Source organism: Oncorhynchus gorbuscha, unplaced genomic scaffold (assembly GCF_021184085.1).
Source record: "Oncorhynchus gorbuscha isolate QuinsamMale2020 ecotype Even-year unplaced genomic scaffold, OgorEven_v1.0 Un_scaffold_3551, whole genome shotgun sequence".
Lineage (NCBI taxonomy): Eukaryota > Metazoa > Chordata > Actinopteri > Salmoniformes > Salmonidae > Oncorhynchus > Oncorhynchus gorbuscha.
In genome coordinates, this window is record NW_025747760.1 from 1 (window position 1) to 24967 (window position 24967).

The 24967-nt window shown below is 44.4% G+C and overlaps 1 protein-coding gene and 1 pseudogene across 2 annotated transcripts; one reads left to right on the top strand and one right to left on the bottom strand.

Moving 5' to 3' along the window:
• The first annotated feature begins 697 nt into the window (after window positions 1-697).
• LOC124027867 lies at window positions 698-13867 on the top strand (annotated as a pseudogene). Its single transcript, XR_006837529.1, has 13 exons — window positions 698-782; window positions 1004-1181; window positions 2369-2450; window positions 3030-3220; window positions 5187-5276; window positions 5737-6862; window positions 6893-7427; window positions 7569-7707; window positions 8527-8691; window positions 9314-9439; window positions 9671-9777; window positions 10043-10165; window positions 11024-13867. The product of XR_006837529.1 is annotated as a fibronectin-like (transcript).
• Window positions 13820-24379, bottom strand: LOC124027868 (cilia- and flagella-associated protein 65-like). The gene is made up of 4 exons (XM_046340115.1): window positions 24308-24379; window positions 19494-19793; window positions 15296-15430; window positions 13820-14257 (listed from the first exon to the last, which is right to left on the bottom strand). Exons 1-4 carry the CDS (start codon window positions 24370-24372, stop codon window positions 14167-14169), a joined length of 591 nt encoding a protein of 196 aa, XP_046196071.1. The 5' UTR covers window positions 24373-24379; the 3' UTR covers window positions 13820-14166.
• Window positions 24380-24967: the final 588 nt, after the last annotated feature.

Below are 24967 nucleotides of genomic sequence, written 5' to 3' on the forward strand. Positions count from 1 at the left end.
GTTACGTATTGCTAAAACAATGAACCAACTTACAACTTGACGGCATTATTTCACTCAGTTTATTCTTGCAACTGTCTGTGCAGGTTTCTACTATCACTCAGCTTCTATTCTGTACTGTGTCTGTGTAGGTTTCTACTATGTATGAGTCTCACTCAGTTTATTCTGTACTGTCTGGTGTAGGGTTTCTATACTCAGTTTATTCTGTACGCAGTCTCATGCACGCAGTTCTTCATTTATTCTGTGTCTGTAGGTTTACTATGTATGAGTCTCACTCAGAAGTTTATTCTGGTACTGTCTGCAGGTTTCTGTGTAGGTTTCAGTTTATTCTACTGTCTGTGCAGGTTTCTATCACTCAGTTTATTCTGTACTGTGTCTGTGTAGGTTTCTACTTTATGAAGAGACTCCACTAGTTTATTCTGTACTGTGTCTGTGTAGGTTTCTTTTAATATGTAACAGTTCCCAATTTAGTTTATTCTGTTTCTGTGTAGGTTTCTACTACGAGTCTCACTCAGTTTATTCTGTACTGTCTGTGTAGGTTTCTACTATGTACGAGTCTCACTCAGTTTATTCTGTACTGTCTGTGTAGGTTTTTGTTTATTCTGTACTGTCGGTGTTGGTTTCTACTATGTAGTCTGTGTAGGTTTCCCTATGTATGAGTCTCACTCAGTTTATTCTGTATTGTCTTGTGTCTGTGTAGGTTTCACCATGCACGAGGTGCCATTTACGCCTGAAGAACTCTCTGACGAGCCGTTTCAGTTCAGGAGAGGTCACAACCTGGGACAGTGAGTCTCTCTCGCTCTACAGCCAACCGATAGTGATGATAGTAGAACATGGTCAAAATCATATTTTTATTTACACATTATCTGTAATCTAATTTAATATTTAGTCCACAAAACAGATGTTCACATATATAACAGACATTACAATCTTTTAACAAAGGACAATGTTAGTTAATAAGAAAAAGAAATTCAATTTAAAGAAAACTGCTCTCTTTGTGTTCCAGACATCAGTCCTCCCGTCGCGTGCGTATCTCTGACGCAAAGGACACCTCCATCACCCTGACCTGGAGATCCAAGACCGAGACCATCTCTGGCTTCCTGGCTGAGGCCACGCCCACCACCGGAGGCCGCACCCCCATCCAGAGGACCATCGCCCTGATTCCCGCACCTACACCATCCAAGGTACCCTTCCGATACCCCTCATCAAAGGTACTCCTCCCATACCCTCACCATCCAGGGGCCTCCCGGGTGGCGCAGTGGTTAAGGGTGCTGTACTGCAGCGCCAGCTGTGCCACCAGAGACTCTGGGTTTGTGCCCAGGTTCTGTCGAAACCGCCGCGAATGGAGCTCCGTGGTGCGACGCACAATTGGCCTAGCGTAGTCTAGGTTAGGGAGGGTTTGGCCGGTAGGAATCCTTGTCTCATCGCGCACCAGCGACTCCTGTGGCGGGCCGGGCGCAGTGCACACTAACCAAGGTTGCCAGGTGCACGGTGTTTGGATGCGCGCTGTGTTAAGAAGCAGGCGGCTTGCTGGGTTGTGTATCGGAGGACTCATTACAACCTTCGTCTCCTTCCCGAGCCCATACGGGAGATGTAACGATGAGACAAGATAGTAGCTTCTAAACAATTGGATACCATGAAATTGGGGAGAAAAAGGGGTAAAATTCAAAACAAAAAACTTTCACCATCCAAGTTACCCCTCCCTAAACTTTCACCATCCAAGTTACCCCTCCCTAAACCTTCACCATCCAAGGTACCCCTCCCTAAACTTTCACCATCCAAGGTACCCCTCCCTAAACTATCACCATCCAAGGTACCCTCCCTAAACCTTCACCATCCAAGGTACCCCTCCCTAAACCTTCACCATCCAAGGTACCCCTCCCTAAACCTTCACCATCCAAGGTACCCTCCCTAAACCTTCACCATCCAAGGTACCCCTCCCTAAACCTTCACCATCCAAGGTACCCTCCCTAAACCTTCACCATCCAAGGTACCCCTCCTGTACACCCCCCTAAACCTTCACCATCCAAGGTACCCCCTCCCTAAATCCCCATTCAAGCTAAACCTCCTGTACCCCCCCCCCTAAAACTGTCACCATCCAAGGTACCCCTCCTATACCCTTCGTAAACCTTCATGGTACCCCCATGGTATCTAATGGTACCCCCCCTCCCTAATACCCCTACTCCATTGACCTCACCCTGCTGCAGTCAACATTCACTTCAGGGTCGTGTTCAATAGGACACGCAACATTTTTGTAACGTCTTGCAACAGAAAATGGGCATTTCTTATTGCACCAAGTGGTGCCTAATGAACATGACCCAGACTCTATTCTAGATCAGATTCATCTGGACCGTTTTCCACAGGTCTTCAGCCTGGCTCTACCTACAAGATCAACATATACACTCTGAATGGCAACGGCCGCAGTGCTCCCTTCACCCTCACTGCCACCACAGGTATACTATCTACCTCTCTCTATACACTACCTACCGCTCTATATACTATATACTACCTACCGCTCTCTATATACTACCTACCTCTATATATACTACCTACCGCTCTCTATATACTACCTACCGCTCTCTATATACTACCTACCGCTCTCTATATACTACCTACCGCTCTCTATATACTACCTACCTCTATATATACTACCTACCGCTTCCTATATACTACCTACCGCTCTCTATATACTACCTGCCGCTTCTATATACTACCTACCGCTCTCTATATACTACCTACCGCTCTCTCTATACTACCTACCGCTTCTCTATATACTACCTACCGCTCTCTATATACTACCTACCGCTTTCTATATACTACCTACCGCTCTCTATATACTACCTACCGCTCTCTATATACTACCCTACCGCTCTCTATATACCTCTCTCTATGCACTACCTACCTCTCTCATTTATTAGGGTTATTTGACATAAATCAACATTTCTGCAAATGTTTTCCAGATTTTAGTTGGTTCAGCCAGTGTCTTTTCAACTGTGGAATTGATTGTCTCCTGTATTGTTTCTCTCCTGCAGCTAAGCCTGTGGTGTCTCCCCCACCAACATCCGGTTCACCTCTCTGACCCCTAGCAGCATCTCCTTTACCTGGGAGGGGTCCCGTAGTGCCGGGGTCACCGGGTATTACGTCACCTACGAGGAGGCGGGGGGCATCCCCCGGGAACTCACCCCGCGGCCCACCGCTTCCCGCAGCCAAGCCATCATCACTGGTAGGGCTCTCCTCCCAAAAGGAAAACTTTAAGAATGAGAAGCGTAGAAATAGTGCACATAGAACCGATTCTACCGTTTTATCAGACATGTCATTCTCATTGAAAGCAAATCTATAACTCATGTTTCTGTCAAATGTGGTGCAGGTCGGCCCACATGGCTACATACGGGACCTTTTTTGTTCTTAGGTCTGAACCGAGTCGAATCAAACTGAACTGGTCGGGTTACGGATCCATACACCTCAGTGGCTGGGAAGTGTGTTTAAATAGAACATACCAGAACAGTTTGGCTCAACATAATAGTGTGAAAAGTTCCGGGTGGGTTGTTTTAGCAAACAAGACAGACGCGTGTGCAACCGTGGAGCAAAACGAGTCGGGTTGGGCTTAAATTCAATGGATTGCAGGGCTCTACATTTCAAACAGGCGGGGTAGCCTAGTGGTTAGAGTGTAGGGGCGGCAGGTAGCCTAGTGGTTAGAGTGTAGGGGCGGCAGGTAGCCTAGTGGTTAGAGTGTAGGGGCGATAGGTAGCCTAGTGGTTAGAGTGTAGGGGCGGCAGGTAGCCTAGTGGTTAGAGTGTAGGGGCGGCAGGTAGCCTAGTGGTTAGAGTGTAGGGGCGGCAGGTAGCCTAGTGGTTAGAGTGTAGGGGCGGCAGGTAGCCTAGTGGTTAGAGTGTAGGGGCGGCAGGTAGCCTAGTGGTTAGAGTGTAGGGGGCGGCAGGTAGCCTAGTGGTTAGAGTGTAGGGGCGGCAGGTAGCCTAGTGGTTAGAGTGTAGGGGCGGCAGGTAGCCTAGTGGTTAGAGTGTAGGGCGGCAGGTAGCCTAGTGGTTAGAGTGTAGGGCGGCAGGTAGCCTAGTGGTTAGAGTGTAGGGCGGCAGGTAGCCTAGTGGTTAGAGTGTAGGGGCGGCAGGTAGCCTAGTGGTTAGAGTGTAGGGCGGCAGGTAGCCTAGTGGTTAGAGGTAGGGGCGGCAGGTAGCCTAGTGGTTAGAGTGTAGGGCGGCAGGTAGCCTAGTGGTTAGAGTGTAGGGGCGGCAGGTAGCCTAGTGGTTAGAGTGTAGGGGCGGCAGGTAGCCTAGTGGTTAGAGAGTTCAAACCCCCGAGCTGACACGGTACAAATCTGTCGTTCTGCCCCTGAACAGGCAGTTCACCCACTGTTCCTAGGCCGTCATTGAAAATAAGAATTTGTTCTTAACTGACTTAACTAGTTAAATAAACGTAAAATAAAATATAAAAAAAACTATTTACTTGCAAATGCTGCTAAAGTATTTTGCTGTGCAACCTGGAATTTGAATTTTATTTGTCAAATGTATTTATTTTTTATTTAACTAGGCAAGTCAGTTAAGAACAAGTTCTTATTTACAATGACGGCCCTACCAGAAGGCCTCCTGCAGGGGATCGATAGTAATCGATATATATATATATTTTAATGTTTAGTAATATATATATTTCTAGATAACACGTACATGTGTTTAGCAGATGTTGTTGTGGGCGAAATGCTTGTGCTTCTAGCTCCGACAGTGCAGTAGTATCTAACTAAATGCTTGTGCTTCTAGCTCCGACAGTGCAGTAATATCTAACTAAATGCTTGTGCTTCTAGCTCCGACAGTGCAGTAGTATCTAACTAAATGCTTGTGCTTCTAGCTCCGACAGTGCAGTAGTATCTAACTAAATGCTTGTGCTTCTAGCTCCGACAGTGCAGTAATATCTAACTAAATGCTTGTGCTTCTAGCTCCGACAGTGCAGTAATATCTAACAAATTACACAACATATACCCAATACACACAAATCTGGGTAAGGAATGAATTTGAAATGGACAATGTACCTGTACCCTGATTCCCGACATTCCCGACATTCCCGACACCGTTCGACGCGCAACATTTTTCGTGACCTTATCAGCCAACCTGTCTATCGTAGCCTGTTTCTTTTACTAAGTCTCTCCCTCACACTACGTTTTTTTTTATAAACATTTTTAGGTCTGAAACCAGGAACTGAATATGTCATCAAGATTGTCACCCTGCAGAATGCTCTGAGAAGCACTCCTCTAGTGGGCAAGGCTAGAACTCGTAAGTACAACAATCAACTTTCCCATCTGAACAAGACCTTTTTTTTTTTTTTTTAAACCAGGGAAAGAGCCTTGAGGTCAGATACCTCTTTTTCTGAATGGAACAAATTGATGAAGAAGAAAGTTATTACAAAACCAATGAAACTCTGTGAATATGTGCTTGTTGTAACAATGGCTTTTTGCAGGCAAGCAATTAATACATACTGAGGCAGCACCAAAATTGTCTCAGCTGCTTTAAGATAATGCTCTGACCTTTTGAATATCTAAAGTAAATTATTCAAAAGTTACAATGTGCGCTAGTGGCAAGCTTTGCAGTTTGCAGGAGCTGCCCATTGAATCCAACAGGAAAGACAAGAGGACTCTCTCTGTAGTGTCCCCCTGCTGGTTGAACCTAGCTGCTGCAGCTCCTCTCCGGTCTCTAACGCTCTGCTTGCTCTGCTCCTAACCCGTCTCTCTGCTAGAACTGGCATCCCAGCTCCCTGTGTCCCACCGGCCCAGCCCCGATATCCTGGATGTGCCCGAGGACGAGGTTAACCCCAACTTCCCCACCGACCTCGACTTTAACCCCAGCAACCCTAGTTTCAACGCCAACCCCAATGGAAACCCCAACTACCCCCAACACCAACCCCAACTACCCCCAACACCAACCCCAATGGAAACCCCAACTACCCCCAACACCAACCCTAATGGAAACCCCAACACCAACCCTAACCCCAACTTTCCCCTCAACCCAAATGGTAACCCCAACTTCCACGTGAATCCCAATCCTAACTTCCACTTCAACCCCAATGGGAACCCCAACACCAACCCCAATGGAAATTTCAACGTTAACCCCAACCAGTTCAACCCTAACAGCAACCCCAACACCAATCCTAACCCCAACTTTCCCCTCAACCCCAACCCCAATCCTAACCCCAATTTTCCCCTCAACCCCAACACCAACCCTAATGGGAACCCCAACCAGTTTAACCCAAATGGTAACCCCAACTTCCACGTGAACCCCAACCCTAACTTTAACTTTAACCCCAATGAGAATCCCAACACCAACCCCAATGGGAACTTCAACGTGAACCCCAACATCCCCCTCAACCCTAATGGCAACCCCAACCAGTTCAACCCTAACAGCAACCCCAATCCTAACCCTAACTTTCCCCTCAACCCCAACAGCGATGCCAACACCAACCCCAACTTCTATGGCAGTGCCAATCAGAACCCCATTTTTAACACCAACCCTAACTTCAACCCCAATCCCAACCTCCCCCTCAACCCTAACGGGAACCCCAACCCTAATGGAAACCCCAACTATAACGTCAATGTGAACCCCAACCTTCCCCTCAACCCCAACCCCAACTTGAACCCCAACCCCAATTTGAACCCCAACCCCAATTTGAACCCTAACCCCAATCCTAACTTTAATACTAACCCCAACCCCAACTTTAACACCAACCCTAACCCCAACTTTAACACCAACCCTAACCCCAACTTTAACACCAACCCTAACCCCAACTTTAACACCAACCCTAACCCCAACTTTAACACCAACCCTAACCCCAACTTTAACACCAACCCTAACCCCAACACCAACCCCAACTTCAACCCTGATGGGAACCCCAACTTCAACCCTGATGGGAACCCCAATACCAACCCCAACCCTGATGGGAACCCCAACATCAACCCTAACCCCAATGGGAATACCAAACCTAACCCCAACTTTCCCCTCAACCCCAACGGGAACACCAACTTGAACCCCAACTTTCCCCTCAACCCCAACTTGAACCCCAACCACGTCCAGCTGGTGGGGACTAACGGCCAGGACACGCTGGGCCAGCAGGGCCAGCACATCTACACAGAGTACCAGAGCCTGGGCCCCAACCCCAACGGTAGGGACAACCAGGGTCCAGCTATCCACCACCGTGAACCCCTAGTCTACATCCCCGTCCCAGGCCCCGATGGCCAGAGAGTGCCCCTGGTCCGGGTGAGCGAGGGTCCATTATCGGGTCTTCCGTTTGGGTTCCCTGAGAATGAGACCGGGTTTGGGGTGCCGCAGGAGGCCCAGACACGCACAACCATCTCATGGCAGGGTGTTCCCCAGAGCTCAGAGTACATGGTAACCTGTAGCCCCATCACCAACCTCGAAGAGAAGATGTTCCAGGTGAGAATACCTGTATTCAGATGGTGTGTACTAGCGTACCTGATTATTCTCTTTACAACATACATGGTGTCAATAGTGAATGATTCTCACACCACAGGTATTGCTATTCCCACTAAACAATATCCATCTCTCTCTTAACAGATGAGATTACCAGGCACTTCTACCAGTGCCACTCTGATCGGGTTGACATCAGGAGCCTCCTATAACGTCGTTGTGGAGGCCATGAGAGGGCAGGGCCGAGAGAAGGTCCTGGAGGAGATAGTCACCGCTGGCAACGCTGGTAAGGACTACATTAGCATGTCCGTGAGATTACGGCTACTTTCTCCAGTACCCTGCGGTGGTATGCCATGCAATAACATTAGACTTTTCAATTAAGACTTTACATGAGTTGTTGTCCAGCGTCCTTCTAATGTTTTTGGGGATCCGTGCTTTAGTTTTTAGAGATCCGCGCTTTAGTGTTTTGGGGATCCGCGCTTTAGTGTTTTGGGGGATCCGTGCTTTAGTTTTTAGAGATCCGCGCTTTAGTGTGGGGATTTTGTGGGGATCCCGCTTTAGTGTTTTGGGGGATCCGCGCTTTAGTGTTTTGGGGATTTTAGTGGGGATCCCCGCTTTAGTGTTTTGGGGGATCCCCGCTTTAGTGTTTTGGGGGATCCGCTTTAGTGTTTTGGGGGATCCGCGCTTTAGTGTTTTGGGGATCCGCGCTTTAGTGTTTTGGGGGATCCGCGCTTTAGTGTTTTGGGGATCCGCGCTTTAGTGTTTTGGGGGATCCGCGCTTTAGTGTTTTGGGGGATCCGCGCTTTAGTGTTTTGGGGGATCCGCGCTTTAGTGTTTTGGGGATCCGCGCTTTAGTGTTTTGGGGATCCCGCTTTAGTGTTTTGGGGGATCCGCGCTTTAGTGTTTTGGGGGATCCGCGCTTTAGTGTTTTGGGGGATCCGCGCTTAGTGTTTTGGGGGATAGTGTTTTGGGGGATCCGCGCTTTAGTGTTTTGGGGGATCCGCGCTTTATTATTTGGTGAAATCCCATCTGTTGATAGTTTGCTTTGTCCATCTGTTTTTGTTTTTCCTTTGTTAACATGCTTTGACCCTCTCTCTCCTTCTAGTTCCAGGAGACCACCTCCCCTCCAACAGAGATGTGTGTTATGACACGTTCACAGCCACCTACCATGACGTGGGTGTAGAGTGGGAGCGTATGTCAGAGACGGGCTTTAAGCTGTGGTGCAGGTGTCTGGGGCTGGGCAGTGGCCATTTCAGATGTGATTCATCCAGTGAGTGACTCTAACCCATCCCATAATGCTTCTAATACAAACCCCTTCTATCTTACCTCAGCATGGGCAGACCTGACACAGATGACCAAAATGAAGAAAAAAATGAAAAAACTAAATTGTATGGTTACGGTATTTATTTTCTCTCATTTTATAGCATTTGTTAAAATGACTAAATCATTCTTAAAGCACATTTTATTCTGGGATGATTTGATAGAAAGGCTAAGGTCTGCCCATGCTAGTCCCTGCAGCATGTTGTTCTACTGTAGTAAAACATGCCACTGACGGGGATAGAGCATGTTGTGTCTGGGGTTTGTATTGTCAGTCCATAACCAGACGATACCAAACCCTGAGACGACATGCCATCATCATGTCTGAATGCTAAACGTCATGGGTCAAATGACTGATGTTTGTGTGAATGAGGGATGAATTGTACAATCTCAGTCTCAGTGAAGCTCAGAATGTTGGGTCCAATCAGACTCCTTTCTCCACCAGAGTGGGAGGAGTCGAGGACATAATGGCCATGTGTGCCCCCCCAAAAAATTATTTTGGATTAATTCAACTAGAATGATCTCCCCTCTCTCCTACGTCCCCTACTCCCCTCTTCACCCTCTCCCTCCTACAGAGTGGTGTCATGACAGCGGGAACAACTACCGCATAGGAGAGAAGTGGGATCGCCACGCTGAGAACGGTCACATGATGAGCTGTACTTGTTTGGGCAACGGGAAGGGAGAGTTCAAGTGCGAGCCACGTAAGTACCGGACCATACTAGTTCAGAGAGCAATTAATGGCCGACAAGTTGTTTAATTCACACCAGAGTGTACCAAGTCCACGGCTCCTTTTAATACTGCCGAGCTGTTCTCGTAACGCCTCCGTTGCTGGAACGAAACAACGTCCAATCCGCAGTAAAAGTTCAGGTTCGCTTAGAGAATAACCGGAGACTGCGCTGTGCGTTGTTATGGTGATCTATTTGTTGCTACAGATGAGTCTACGTGTTATGACGAGGGGAAGATGTACCAGGTGGGCAACCAGTGGCAGAAGGAATACCTGGGAGCTATCTGTACCTGCACCTGTTACGGAGGACAGCAGGTAAGACCACCGTCTCCATACAGTGGAGCACAGGATGTTGTGGTGTAGCACACAGGAAGTAAAAGAAAAGCACAGATAAGGGGAGTCTAGACTTAAGCAGGAGAAAGTTGTGAACGTGTGGTAAACTGGATACGCAAATTTGGCGGACTATCGAAGTGAAATTGAATTCTAATGGTGAGGACTTCAGTGAATGTTAAGGGCGCAGCAGATCTATGAGACCGACAGCGTTTTGTTCTATGTGGTAAATGGTGTGTCCTGCCCTCAGGGCTGGCGCTGTGAGAACTGCAGAAGACCGGGAGCTCAGACTGAGGTAGATGTGGATCTGCTACAGCCTCAACTACACCAAGACGCATTCGACCGCTATAGGGAGAACGCCTTGAAGAAACTGGTGGGTGTTCCCGGCCTCTCAGGCATAGAGATACAATATTATACAGTTAGAGATACAATATTATACAGTTTTCCCTGACCAAGATGGCCAACCGCTATAGGGAGAACGCCTTGAAGAAACTGGTGAGTGTTCCCGGCCTCTCAGGCATAGAGATGCAATATTATACAGTTTTCCCTGACCAAGATGGCCAACCGCTATAGGGAGAACGCCTTGAAGAAACTGGTGGGTGTTCCCGGCCTCTCAGGCATCATAGAGATGCAATATTATACAGTTAGAGATACAATATTATACAGTTTTCCCTGACCAAGATGGCCAACCGCTATAGGGAGAACGCCTTGAAGAAACTGGTGGGTGTTCCCGGCCTCTCAGGCATAGAGATGCAATATTGTACAGTTTTCCCTGACCAAGATGGCCGATCGGTAGTTACGTTAAAGGTTTACCAGTGTCCTTTCTAGTGTTTTATTTTATTCTGTGCTCCTTGGATTCTAGAGCTGGCCTTTCATTCTGCCACTTACTGGCCCATAATAACATGGACACAAATGTCTTTGTGACCTCTCATATGTCAATCGAGATCAGCTGTATATCATGCGGCAGCGTAGCCTAGTGGTTAGAGCGTTGGACTAGTAACCGGAAGGTTGCAAGTTCAAATCCCCCGAGCTGACAAGGTACAAATCAGTTGTTCTGCCCCTGAACAAGGCAGTTAACCCACTGTTCCTAGGCTGTCATTGAAAATAAAAAAATGTTCTTAACTGACTTGCCTAGTTAAATAAAGGTAAAAAAAACTGTATTTCCTTATTGACCATCATGCTAACACGTACTTTAAACGAACTCAATGTTTCCTTTCTGTCTTCCCAACAGAACATCCAGTGTCCTATAGAGTGTCTGAGACCAGAGCTCCTAGCAGATGTACAGCAACCCTCCGAGTAAAGAAGGAGAGGAGATCCTCCTCAGACTCCACTCACATTACAGGGCCTTCAGAAAGTATTCCTATCCCTGGACTTATTCAACAACTTGTTGTTACAGCCTGAATTCAAAATGGATTAAATAGATTTTTTTAATGAAAGTGAAAATGTTTTTAGAAATGTTTAGCAAATATATATATTGAAAATGAAATGCATAAATATCTAATTTACTTATGTATTCACATCCCTGAGTCAATACTTTGTAGGACTTTTCTGGGTCATTGTCTAAGAGCTCTAACACCTGGATTGTACAATATTTGGCCACTAAAAAAAAAAAAAATTGTTCAATCTCTGTCAAGTTGGTTATAGATCATTGCTAGACAGCCATTTTCAAGTGTTGCCATAGATTTTCAAGCTGATTTCTAAATCCAAAGCTTATTGTTCTGGTGAAATCCCTGAGTGGTTTCTTTCCTCTCCGGCAACTGAGTTAGGAAGGACGCCTGTATCTTTGTAGTGACTGGGTGTATAGATGCACCATCCAAAGTGTAATTAATAACTTCACCATGCTCAAAGGGATATTCAGTGTCTGCTACCAATAGGTGCCCTTCTTTGCGAGGCATTGGAAAACTTCCCATGTCTTTGTGGTTGAATCGGTGCTTGAAATTCACTACTCGATTGAGTGACCTCACAGACACTTGTGTGGGGTAAAGAGATGGGAAACAAAGGTTAAACAACTCATTACGCAATTTGTCAAAAGCACATTTTTACTCCTGAACTTTAGGCTTGCCATTACAAAGGGGTTTGAATACTTATTGACTCAATACATTTCAACTTTTAACATTTTATTACTTTACCAAATGTTCTACAAAACAATATTCCATTTTGACATTATGGGGTAATTGTGTGTAAATCATTGACACACAATTTCTATTTAATCCATTTTAAATTCAAGCTGTAACAACAACAACAAAAATGTGGAAAAAGTCAATACTTCCTGAAGGCGCTGTACCTGTGACTTACAGAGTTATAAAACCTAGAGTGCACTAGGATCAGTCTCACAAAAGACTGCTAGCATGCACCATTTTTTTTATTTTTAAGTAGTCAACTTGGTGGGACTTCCTACGTGTCGCCCATGGAAATATAATTCCTATTGAATTCTTATAGACTTGTATTTCTATGGCGATGTCTTCCCGTGCCGTCACAGTAGTACTCCATGGAACATATTACTGTAGGAAGTGTCAACTACGTGCTGCCTTCCTGTTCCTGTCATTCACTAACCTTGATCAGTGGTCTGGTCTGACCAATTAACCACCATCCTGCTGCTTCTCCACATTGCCACTCCTTTCTATAGCGTCACTTCAAAATACCCCCCCCCCCCAAGGCAAAGAAAGGGTCTTTAATGTTTGGTTCCGTTGTCCTACCTAGTCCTTCGAGACATTCCCATGAAAAGAGAATCTGTAGAGGTTCTAAAGCCATTCAGTATTCCTCCAGTAGCCTACTCTGTTTCTATTCCTCCTGTAGCCTACTCTGTTTCTACTCTGTGCTGTTCCCATTCCTCCGGTAGCCTACTGTTTCTACTCTGTGCTGTTGCCATTCCTCCTGTAGCCTACTCTGTTTCTATTCCTCCTGTAGTCTACTCTGTTTCTACTCTGTGCGTTGCCATTCCTCCTGTAGCCTACTCTGTTTCTATTCCTCCTGTAGCCTACTCTGTTTCTACTCTGTGCGTTGCCATTCCTCCTGTAGCCTACTCTGTTTCTATTCCTCCTGTAGCCTACTCTGTTTCTACTCTGTGCTGTTGCCATTCCTCCTGTAGCCTACTCTGTGCTGTTCCTAATTCTCCTATAGCCTACTCTGTTTCTACTCTGTGCTGCCCGAACCAGAGCTTTCTCTCTCTGAGATTTTACCCCATTCAGAAGTTTACACTATGGGAAACCTCTTGACGGTATCGTGAGTTCTCTTGAATGGATAATATTTCCAACCGATCCCATCCGAGCTCAAATGCTTCTACAGAGAAATAAGATTGCTGTTTTGAAGTATAACCCTAGTCCCTATATAGTGAACCACTTGGATACAGAGGTCTCGCATGAGAACCTCGTCTTCGTGCATTTCAAATCTCTTTGGAGACTTCAACTACCAGTCTAACGAACAAAAACATTCCTTTTTAAAACCATGCATGGTCTTTAATGCAGTGGTATTCAAAATATATATTAAAAATGAAGAACCAGAAACCAAGAGTACAGATTATTGTATGGGACATTATACACATTATACAAACGTTTTTGAGAAATAATTTGAAAAATACAATTTTATTGAGTAAATGTATTTATTGGTTTCTTTTCATTTTTGAGAAGACGATTTATGTAGAAATTTGCAGATTTTTTTTTTTTTGGAAGGTTGTTATTTGATATGGGGTGGGATCATAAGAAATTTGGTCCCCAGAAATTAAATCGGGGGGGGGGGGGTCCCCGCTGAATACCACTGCTTTAATGCAAGAGTTGTATCACAGAGGTACACTACAAGTGGGTGTTCATTCAATGTCCAGAATTGTATCAGTTGTTTTCATGTACTTCTGCCATTTTGTGAACGGAAGCTCTAAGATGGCTGCCAGTTGAGTTGCATTGTTTCATACCCACCTCAACTGCTGTTTTTAATTTATCTCTTTTATCCAAGCATTTTGTTTTAATGCTATTTGGGGTGTACACGTTTTTGTTACTTTTTTAATTATATATATTGTAGGTGCCAAAGTCTTAACTACTGTGGACTGAATTCCTTTTTAATAAACAAAAAAATGTTTTTGGAATGGTTTGTTGTCAATGTTTGGGTTTAGCATAAAGGCTAGATATAGTGAAGTGAAACTGTCCAGTGCTTCACAGAGATACTATCAGGTACATGAGGGTGTGAAAGTACTAATCACATTGTAGATCAGGGCATTGAGACGTGAACCGCTATTTTAAAATGGTCAAATCAACTTTTGTTGAACTTCTTAATTTTTAAAAATAGTTATTAATTGGGTATGAAATAATGTTGAGGCATTGCGTGGAGTAAAACACTGGTTAGGTCCATGCCAAGTTGGCCAGTAGTGAAGAGGGTGGGCTGAAGCTAAGACCCAGAGCAACCCCCCCTGGTCTCTCTGCTCCTGTCTGGGTCAGCTCCACCTCTGGACAGCCTCCTGGAACCACAGCTGTTCCTCCTAGATAAGACGAAACAGAGCAGTCTGTTGATCCAGGTTTATTTGACAAAAGCAGTCTGCAAAAGAAACAACAAAAGCCTAACGTGAAATGGAAACTGCAGATATAGGAGACATTTTGACAGGTGGGATGTTTCTTTTGTCGAACTCTCTCTGAGACCTGGTGTTTTGACTAAATGATCATTGCTGAATCCCTTTGAAGGTACGCGGGGACACGATGTCATCAAGCTCCCCTCCACATCAACTTCTAAATGCTAGAACGAAAAACGGTTTCTTTCCTGGACAAGGATTGTCCCGACTTTCAAGAATACATGAATTACATTCCCCCTGCTTTTCCGGCAATGAAGTTTCACCGTGTGGCGATACGTACGTTGGCAAATTATTTGTTAATTTTGTCATTCTCTCCTTTTCACGGGTAACCTGATACATTAAACAGATGTGGGACGACATACAGGCTGTCTCCAATTTATTAATGTGCAATTTGGCTAGATGGGTAATGGAAACAATTGAACCACTACATTTATATGACACTAGGTGTTTGTTGTTGTGATGTCATTACGTGCAACTGTCACATCTATATTCTATGCAAATTTAACCTTTTTTTAAATTTAACTAGGCAAGTCAATTAAGGACAAATTCTTTATTTACAATGACGGACGAACCCGGACGACGCTGGGCCAATTGTGATACAGCCTGGATTCGAACCAGGGTCTGTAGTGACTCCTCTACAGTAATATATAGGACATGAGATATCTGGTGAAACAACTGTAGATGTCGATGAATGGAAACATGGCTAGTTACTATATCCATCAACGAGTGATAAGTCACAGTTTAACCTTATTGATAATTGCTGTGATCAATGGAAATGTGGAGTCTGGACTAATGAACATGCTTGATAGATCCATCTTCTGTAGAAAAATCGGTTTTTATGATCAATGTACAAGCTGGATGGGGTGTGGGTCTGACCGTAGGAGTTGACAAGCGCACACACAAACATATCTGAGAACAGGCTATTCTGGCATCCAGGAGGTTCTGACAGACCTGGCAGAGACAGGAGGCAGAGCGATGATTCGTGGCCTGGCTGTAAGGACCAGCTCTCCCAGGAAGGACTCCATCATCAGGTTCTGTAAGGTGTTGAGGAGAACCTCCTCTGTCACGTCACAGAACTCTGGCAACCTGGGGGGAAAAGGAGGGGAAGAGGAGAGGAAGGAGGAGGGAAAGAGGAGAGGGAGGAGGGAAAGAGGAGAGGGAGGAGGGGAAGAGGAGGAGGAGAATGAGGGGAAGAGGAGAGGGAGGAGAGGAAGAGAGGGAGAAGGAATCGGGGAAGAGAAGAGGGAGGGGGGAGAGGAGAGGGAGGAGTAGCAGAAGTGAACACAGAGGAACAGTCTCTTAATTCAAGGGGAACAACAGTACCCTAATTCACATTAATTCAAGGGGATACAACAGCACCTTAATTCACATTCATTCAAAGGGAACAACAGCACCCTAATTCACATTCATTCAAGGGGAACAACAGCACCCTAATTCACATTAATTCAAGGGGATACAACAGCACCCTAATTCACATTCATTCAAGGGGATACAACAGCACCTTAATTCACATTCATTCAAGGGGAACAACATTCAAAACGTGTTCATGACCTTTTAATATCTGATATTTCTCCCCTTAAAAGTCACAATCTGTAAAAGGTTTGGTCATAGATCTGTTTGAAGTATTTCCTGTTTAGACAGGAATGGTCTATAACTGGTTACCTAAAGCCCTGCCCCACGTACAGCTGAAGTCGGAAGTTTACATATACCTTAGCCAAATACATTTAAACTCAGTTTTTCACAATTACTGACATGTAAATCCTAGTAAAAAAATAGGATTGAGGTCAGGGCTTTGTGATGGCCACTTCAATACCTTGACTTTGTAGTCCTTAAGCCATTTTGCTACAACTTTGGAAGTATGCTTGGGGTCATTATCCATTTGGAAGACCCATTTGCGACCAAGCTTTAACTTCCTGACTGATGTCTTGAGATGTTGCTTGAATATACCCACATCATTTCCCTTCCTCATGATGCCATCGATTTTGTGAAGTGCACCAGTCTCTCCTGCAGCAAAGCACCCCAACAGCACAATGCTCCCACCCCCGTGCTTCACGGTTGGGATGGTGTTCTTCGGCTTGCAAGCCTCCCCTTTTCCCTCCAAATATAATAATGGTCATTATGGCCAAACGGTTCTATTTTTGTTTCATCAGACCAGAGGACATTTCTCCAAAAAGTACAATCTTTGTCCCCATGTGCAGTGTGGTAGCAGAATCAGAATTCTTTAGGTAACATTGATAAGATGTTTTATCAATGTAAATAAGTATGCTTATGTGGAAAAGTTACTTGGGCCCAGAGAGGTGAGAGGTCAGGCTTGTCTTCTTATGGGAATGTGTCTATAACTATTACATGTCCCCTCTGAGGTTGCCCTTATTTTGATTGAGTGTATGACCTAAGAGGCTCACTGTCTCGGTGAGCTTGTCCAGGAGGAGGTGAATTTAAGATGGGAGTATCGAGGATTGACAATTGATATATGCCATTGGATGAGGTAATGTTTTGGTACTATGTTGTACCAAGAACGAGAAGTAGAACCTCGTCTAGAGAGCAAACTGAACAATAATTTAGAGCAAATGCTGTGTCTTCCTTTGTGCAATATTCCTAAAATCTGTTATTTGTCATGTGAGTTTAAATGGGTGGGGTCTTGGCTATAAATGATACTAAGAATTGTTTTGTAAGCACTCTCAGAGAATTCATTTATAGACACTGAATTGATCTGAGAGTCACAGGGCTATGGTGAAGCTCATATAATTAAAGATGGACTTCATGATATAACTCTGACTTGTGTGTGGTTTGCTCTCTCATGATTTGGTAATACAGGACATTTCCACGACAGCAGTTGCAAACCGCAGTCTGGCTTTTATGGCGGTTTTGAGCCATGGCTTCTTCCTTGCTGAACAGCCTTCCAGGTTATGTTGATATATGACTCGTTTTACTGTGGATATAGATACTTTTGTACCAGTTTCTTCCAGCATCTTCACAAGGTCCTTTGCTGTTGTTCTGGGAGTGATTTGAACTTTTCGCACCAAAAAGTACGTTCATCTCTAGGAGACAGAATGCGTCTCCTTCCTGAGCGGTATGACGGCTGCGTGGTCCCATGGTGTTTATACTTGCGTACTATTGTTTGTACAGATCAACGTGGTACCTTCAGGCGTTTGGAAATTGCTCCCAAGGATGAACCAGACTTGTGGAGGTCTACAATTTTTTTTCTGAGCTCTTGGCTGATTTATTTTGATTTTCCCATGATGTCAAGCAAAGAGGCACTGAGTTTGAAGGTAGGCCTTGAAATACATCCACAGGTACACCTCCAATTGACTCAAATGATGTCAATTAGCCTATCAGAAGCTTCCAAAACAATGACATTTTCTGGTATTTTCCAAGCTGTACAGTCAATTAGTGTATGTAAACTTCTGACCCTCTGGAATTGTGATACTAAGTGAAATAATCTGTCTGGAAACAATTGTTGGAAAAATGACTTTGTTAACAAGAAATGTGAAGAGTGGTTGAAAAATGGGTTTTAATGACTCCAACCAAAGTGTACAGTGGGGCAACAAAGTATTTAGTCAGCTACCAATTGTGCAAGTTCTCCCACTTAAAAAGATGAGAGGCCTGTAATTTTCATCATAGGTACACTTCAACTGTGACAGACAAAGTTAGAAAAAAAAAAAATCCAGAAAATCACATTGTAGGATTTTTAATGAACTTATTTGCAAATTATGGTGGAAAATAAGAATTTGGTCAATAACAAAAGTTTCTCAATACTTTGTTACATACCCTGTTGGCAATGACAGATGTCAAACGTTTTCTGTAAGTCTTCACAAGGTTTTCACACACTGTTGCTGGTATTTTGGCCCATTCCTCCATGCAGATCTCCTCTAGAGCAGTGATGTTTTGGGGCTGTTGCTGGGCAACACGGACTTTCAACTCTTTCTAATGATTTTCGATTGGGTTGAGATCTGGAGACTGGCTAGGCCTCTCCAGGACCTTGAAATGCTTCTTACGAAGCCACTCCTTCGTTGCCCGGGCGGTGTGTTTGGGATCATTGTCATGCTGAAAGACCCAGCCACGTTTCATCTTCAATGCCCTTGCTGATGAAAGGAGGTTTTCACTCAAAATCTCACGATACATGGCCCCATTCATTCTTTCCTTTACACGGATCAGTCGTCCTGGTCCCTTTGCAGAAAAACAGCCCCAAAATATGATGTTTCCACCCCCATGCTTCACAGTAAGTATGGTGTTCTTTGTCCTCCAAACACGACGAGTTGAGTTTTTACCAAAAAGTTTCATCTGACCACATGACAATCTCCCAATCTTCTTCTAGATCATCCAAATGCTCTGTAGCAAAGTTCAGACAGGCCTGGACATGTACTGGCTTAAGCAGGGGGACACGTCTGGCACTGCAGGATTTGACTCCCTGGCGGCGTAGTGTGTTACTGATGGTAGGCTTTGTTACTTTGGTCCCAGCTCTCTGCAGGTCATTCACTAGGTCCCCCCGTGTGGTTCTGGGATTTTTGCTCACCGTTCTTGTGATCATTTTGACCCCACGGGGTGAGATCTTGCGTGGAGCCCCAGATCGAGGGAGATTATCAGTGGTCTTGTATGTCTTCCATTTCCTAATAATTGCTCCCACAGTTGATTTCTTCAAACCAAGCTGCTTACCTATTGCAGATTCAGTCTTCCCAGCCAGGTGCAGGTCTGCAATTTTGTTTCTGGTGTCCTTTGACAGCTCTTTGGTCTTGGCCATAGTGGAGTTTGGAGTGTGACTGTTTGAGGTTGTGGACAGGTGTCTTTTATACTGATAACAAGTTCAAACAGGTGCCATTAATACAGGTAACGAGTGGAGGACAGAGGAACCTCTTAAAGAAGAAGTTACAGGTCTGTGAGAGCCAGAAATCTTGCTTGTTTGTAGGTGACCAAATACTTATTTTCCACCATAATTTGCAAATAAATTCATTAAAAATCCTACAATGTGATTTTTCTGGATTTTTTTCTATAATTTTGTAGTTGAAGTGTACCTATGATGAAAAATACAGGCCTCTCTCATCTTTTTAAGTGGGAGAACTTGCACAATTGGTGGCTGACTAAATACTCCCCCCCCCCACTGTATGTAAACTTCCGACTTCAACTGTATGTCGCCCCACCCAACCCAGCTCACCTGCGGATGGTCTCCTGAACGTTGAGCTGACGCTCTCGCTTCACTGTTGGCTTCTGGGTCTGTGGTTGTTGCTTTGTTACCTCTGTTACCCCAGCACTGTACAGACTGCCCCCCATGAGGAGCTGAGGAGTAGAGGGGCAAGGTGGAGCGGCCTCCCTGGTCCCAGGAAAAGGCGTAGCAGCCCCAGGGAGAGGTGTGGTAGGGGTGTAGGCAGTCTGTCTCAGCTGGGTGAAGTAGGGCACGGGTTCAGCCACACCGTTCACCAGAGAGTGGTGGAAGTGAGAGTCGTCCAGGAGGCTCCTACAGGGAACAGTGAAGAAAGATACAGCTATACAACAACTCCATGGTGCATAGTGGACAGGCTAGAAGCACCACCGAGTCTCTCAGGGCCATTCTTACGGCAACATGGTGAGGAACTAAGCATCTCACCTTTTATCTAACTCTTTAGATGCTGCCAACTAACCACACAGAACTGAACCTGAATATAGAGGAGAGTTACTGAACCTGAATATAGAGGAGAGTTACTGAACCTGAATATAGAGGAGAGTTACTGAACCTGAATATAGAGGAGAGTTACTGAACCTGAATATAGAGGAGAGTTACTGAACCTGAATATAGAGGAGAGTTACTGAACCTGAACATAGAGGAGAGTTACTGAACCTGAATATAGAGGAGAGTTACTGAACCTGAATATAGAGGACAGGAGAGTTACTGAACCTGAATATAGAGGAGAGTTACTGAACCTGAATATAGAGGAGAGGAGAGTTACTGAACCTGAATATAGAGGAGAGGAGAGTTACTGAACCTGAATATAGAGGAGAGTTACTGAACCTGAATATAGAGGAGAGGAGAGTTACTGAACCTGAATATAGAGGAGAGGAGAGTTACTGAACCTGAATATAGACCTGAATATAGAGGAGGAGAGTTACTGAACCTGAATATAGAGGAGAGTTACTGAACCTGAATATAGAGGAGAGGAGAGTTACTGAACCTGAATATAGAGGAGAGTTACTGAACCTGAATATAGAGGAGAGGAGAGTTACTGAACCTGAATATAGAGGAGAGGAGAGTTACTGAACCTGAATATAGAGGAGAGGAGAGTTACTGAACCTGAATATAGAGGAGAGGAGAGTTACTGAACCTGAATATAGAGGAGAGGAGAGTTACTGAACCTGAATATAGAGGAGAGGAGAGTTACTGAACCTGAATATAGAGGAGAGTTACTGAACCTGAATATAGAGGAGAGGAGAGTTACTGAACCTGAATATAGAGGGGAGTTACTGAACCTGAATATAGAGGAGAGTTACTGAACCTGAATATAGAGGAGAGGAGAGTTACTGAACCTGAATATAGAGGAGAGTTACTGAACCTGAATATAGAGGAGAGTTACTGAACCTGAATATAGAGGAGAGGAGAGTTACTGAACCTGAATATAGAGGAGAGGAGAGTTACTGAACCTGAATATAGAGGAATACTGAACCTGAATAGAGGAGAGTTACTGAACCTGAATATGAATATGAACCTGAAGAGGAGAGGAGAGTTACTGAACCTGAATATAGAGAGAGGAGAGTTACTGAACCTGAATATAGAGGAGAGTTACTGAACCTGAATATAGAGGAGAGGAGAGTTACTGAACCTGAATATAGAGAGGGAGAGGAGAGTTACTGAACCTGAATATAGAGGAGAGGAGAGTTACTGAACCTGAATATAGAGGAGAGGAGAGTTACTGAACCTGAATATAGAGGAGAGTTACTGAACCTGAATATAGAGGGAGAGTTACTGAACCTGAATATAGAACCTGAATATAGAGGAGAGTTACTGAACCTGAATATAGAGGAGAGGAGAGTTACTGAACCTGAATATAGGAGAGGAGAGTTACTGAACCTGAAATATAGAGAATATAGAGAGGAGAGTTACTGAACCTGAATATAGAGGAGAGGAGAGTTACTGAACCTGAATATAGAGGAGAGGAGAGTTACTGAACCTGAGAGGAGAGTTACTGAACCTGAATATAGAGGAGAGGAGAGTTACTGAACCTGAATATAGAGGAGAGTTACTGAACCTGAATATAGAGGAGAGGAGAGTTACTGAACCTGAATATAGAGGAGAGGAGAGTTACTGAACCTGAATATAGAGGAGAGGAGAGTTACTGAACCTGAATATAGAGGAGAGGAGAGTTACTGAACCTGAATATAGACTGGAGAGGAGAGTACTACTGAACCTGAATATAGAGGAGAGGAGAGTTACTGAACCTGAATATAGAGGAGAGTTACTGAACCTGAATATAGAGGAGAGGAGAGTTACTGAACCTGAATATAGAGGAGAGGAGAGTTACTGAACCTGAATATAGAGGAGAGGAGAGTTACTGAACCTGAATATAGAGGAGAGGAGAGTTACTGAACCTGAATATAGAGGAGAGGAGAGTTACTGAACCTGAATATAGAGGAGAGGAGAGTTACTGAACCTGAATATAGAGGAGAGTTACTGAACCTGAATATAGAGGAGAGGAGAGTTATTGAACCTGAATATAGAGGAGAGTTACTGAACCTGAATATAGAGGAGAGTTACTGAACCTGAATATAGAGGAGAGGAGAGTTACTGAACCTGAATATAGAGGAGAGGAGAGTTACTGAACCTGAATATAGAGAACCTGAATATAGAGAGAGTTACTGAACCTGAATATAGAGGAGAGAGAGTTACTGAACCTGAGGAGAGTTACTGAACCTGAATATAGAGGAGAGTTACTGAACCTGAATATAGAGAGGAGAGTTACTGAACCTGAATATAGAGGAGAGGAGAGTTACTGAACCTGAATATAGAGGAGAGGAGAGTTACTGAACCTGAATATAGAGGAGGAGAGTTACTGAACCTGAATATAGAGGAGAGGAGAGTTACTGAACCTGAATATAGGAGAGAGAGAATATAGAGGAGAGTTACTGAACCTGAATATAGAGGAGAGGAGAGTTACTGAACCTGAATATAGACTGAACCTGAATATAGAGAGAGAGTTACTGAACCTGAATATAGAGGAGAGGAGAGTTACTGAACCTGAATATAGAGGAGAGGAGAGTTACTGAACCTGAATATAGAGGAGAGTTACTGAACCTGAATATAGAGGAGAGGAGAGTTACTGAACCTGAATATAGAGGAGAGTTACTGAACCTGAATAGAGGAGGAGAGTTACTGAACCTGAATATAGAGGAGAGGAGAGTTACTGAACCTGAATATAGAGGAGAGTTACTGAACCTGAATATAGAGGAGAGTTACTGAACCTGAACATAGAGGAGAGTTACTGAACCTGAATATAGAGGAGAGTTACTGAACCTGAATATAGAGGAGAGGAGAGTTACTGAACCTGAATATAGAGGAGAGGAGAGTTACTGAACCTGAATATAGAGGAGAGTTACTGAACCTGAATATAGAGGAGAGTTACTGAACCTGAATATAGAGGAGAGTTACTGAACCTGAACATAGAGGAGAGGAGAGTTACTGAACCTGAATATAGAGGAGAGGAGAGTTACTGAACCTGAATATAGAGGAGAGGAGAGTTACTGAACCTGAATATAGAGGAGAGTTACTGAACCTGAATATAGAGGAGAGGAGAGTTACTGAACCTGAATATAGAGGAGAGTTACTGAACCTGAATATAGAGGAGAGGAGAGTTACTGAACCTGAATATAGAGGAGAGTTACTGAACCTGAATATAGAGGAGAGTTACTGAACCTGAATATAGAGGAGAGGAGAGTTACTGAACCTGAATATAGAGGAGAGGAGAGTTACTGAACCTGAATATAGAGGAGAGTTACTGAGTGGAGTTACTGAACCTGAATATAGAGGACAGGAGAGTTACTGAACCTGAATATAGAGTTACTGAACCTGAATATAGAGGAGAGGAGAGTTACTGAACCTGAATATAGAGGAGAGTTACTGAACCTGAATATAGAGGAGAGGGAGAGTTACTGAACCTGAATATAGAGGAGAGTTACTGAACCTGAATATAGAGGAGAGTTACTGAACCTGAATATAGAGGAGAGGAGAGTTACTGAACCTGAATATAGAGGAGAGGAGAGTTACTGAACCTGAATATAGTTACTGAACCTGGAGAGTTACTGAACCTGAATATAGAGGAGAGACTGAACCTGAACATTACTGAACCTGAATATAGAGGAGAGGAGAGTTACTGAACCTGAATATAGAGGAGAGGAGAGTTACTGAACCTGAATATAGAGGAGATGAACCTGAGTTATGAACCTGAACATAGGAGGAGAGAGAGTTACTGAACCTGAGAGTTACTGAACCTGAATATAGAGGAGAGGAGAGTTACTGAACCTGGAGAGTTACTGAACCTGAATATAGAGGAGAGGAGAGTTACTGAACCTGAATATAGAGGAGAGGAGAGTTACTGAACCTGAATATGATTGGAAGTTACTGAACCTGAATATAGAGAGGAGAGTTACTGAACCTGAATATAGAGGAGAGGAGAGTTACTGAACCTGAATATAGAGGAGAGTTACTGAACCTGAATATAGAGGACAGGAGAGTTACTGAACCTGAATAGAGGGGAGAGGAGAGGGAACCTGAAATGATCTCTCTGAATGAGAGGAGAGTTACTCTGGTCCTGAATATGTTACTGAACCTGAATATGAGATGAGAGTTACTGAACCATGAATATAGAGGAGAGTTACTGAACCTGAATATAGAGGAGAGGAGAGTTACTGAACCTGAATATAGAGGAGAGGAGAGTTACTGAACCTGAATATAGAGGAGAGGGAGTTACTGAACCTGAATAGAGGAGGAGAGGAGAGTTACTGAACCTGAATATAGAGGTGAGCGTGTGGGTAATGATCTCTCTCTCTGGTCCGTGGCTGAGAGGAGGCATGTCTACAGATGGATGGGATGGGTCACATTGGGCCGGGCCGACCTGGAAGAAAGTCTCAGTTAAACACCACTATAGACCCAGTAACCCTCCCAGTAAAACACCACTATAGACACAGTAACCCTCCCAGTAAAACACCACTATAGACACAGTAACCCTCCCAGTAAACACCACTATAGACACAGTAACCCTCCCAGTCAAACACTACTATAGACCCAGTAACCCTCCCAGTAAAACACCACTATAGACACAGTAACCCTCCCAGTAAACCACCACTATAGACCCAGTTAAACACCACAATAGACCCAGTAACCCTCCCAGTTAAACACCACTATAGACACAGTAACCCTCCCAGTAAACACCACTATAGACACAGTAAAACACCACTATAGACACAGTAACCCTCCCAGTAAACCACCACTATAGACCCAGTAACCCTCCCAGTAAAACACCACTATAGACACAGTAACCCTCCCAGTAAAACACCACTATAGACACAGTAACCCTCCCAGTAAAACACGACTATAGACACAGTAACCCTCCCAGTAAAACACCACTATAGACACAGTAAAACACCACTATAGACACAGTAACCCTC

Bases quoted from the DNA above. Each gene is read 5' to 3' on its own strand.
- LOC124027868 (XM_046340115.1), bottom strand. From the start codon at position 24,372: ATGCCTCCTCTCAGCCACGGACCAGAGAGAGAGATCATTACCCACACG. The intron at 19,794-24,307 runs GTTCAGTAACTC...TGTTCCCTGTAG, and splicing joins ACGCTCACCTCTATATTCAG to GAGCCTCCTGGACGACTCTC. The intron at 15,431-19,493 runs GTGAGCTGGGTT...TTTTCCCCCCAG, and splicing joins GTTCAGGAGACCATCCGCAG to GTTGCCAGAGTTCTGTGACG.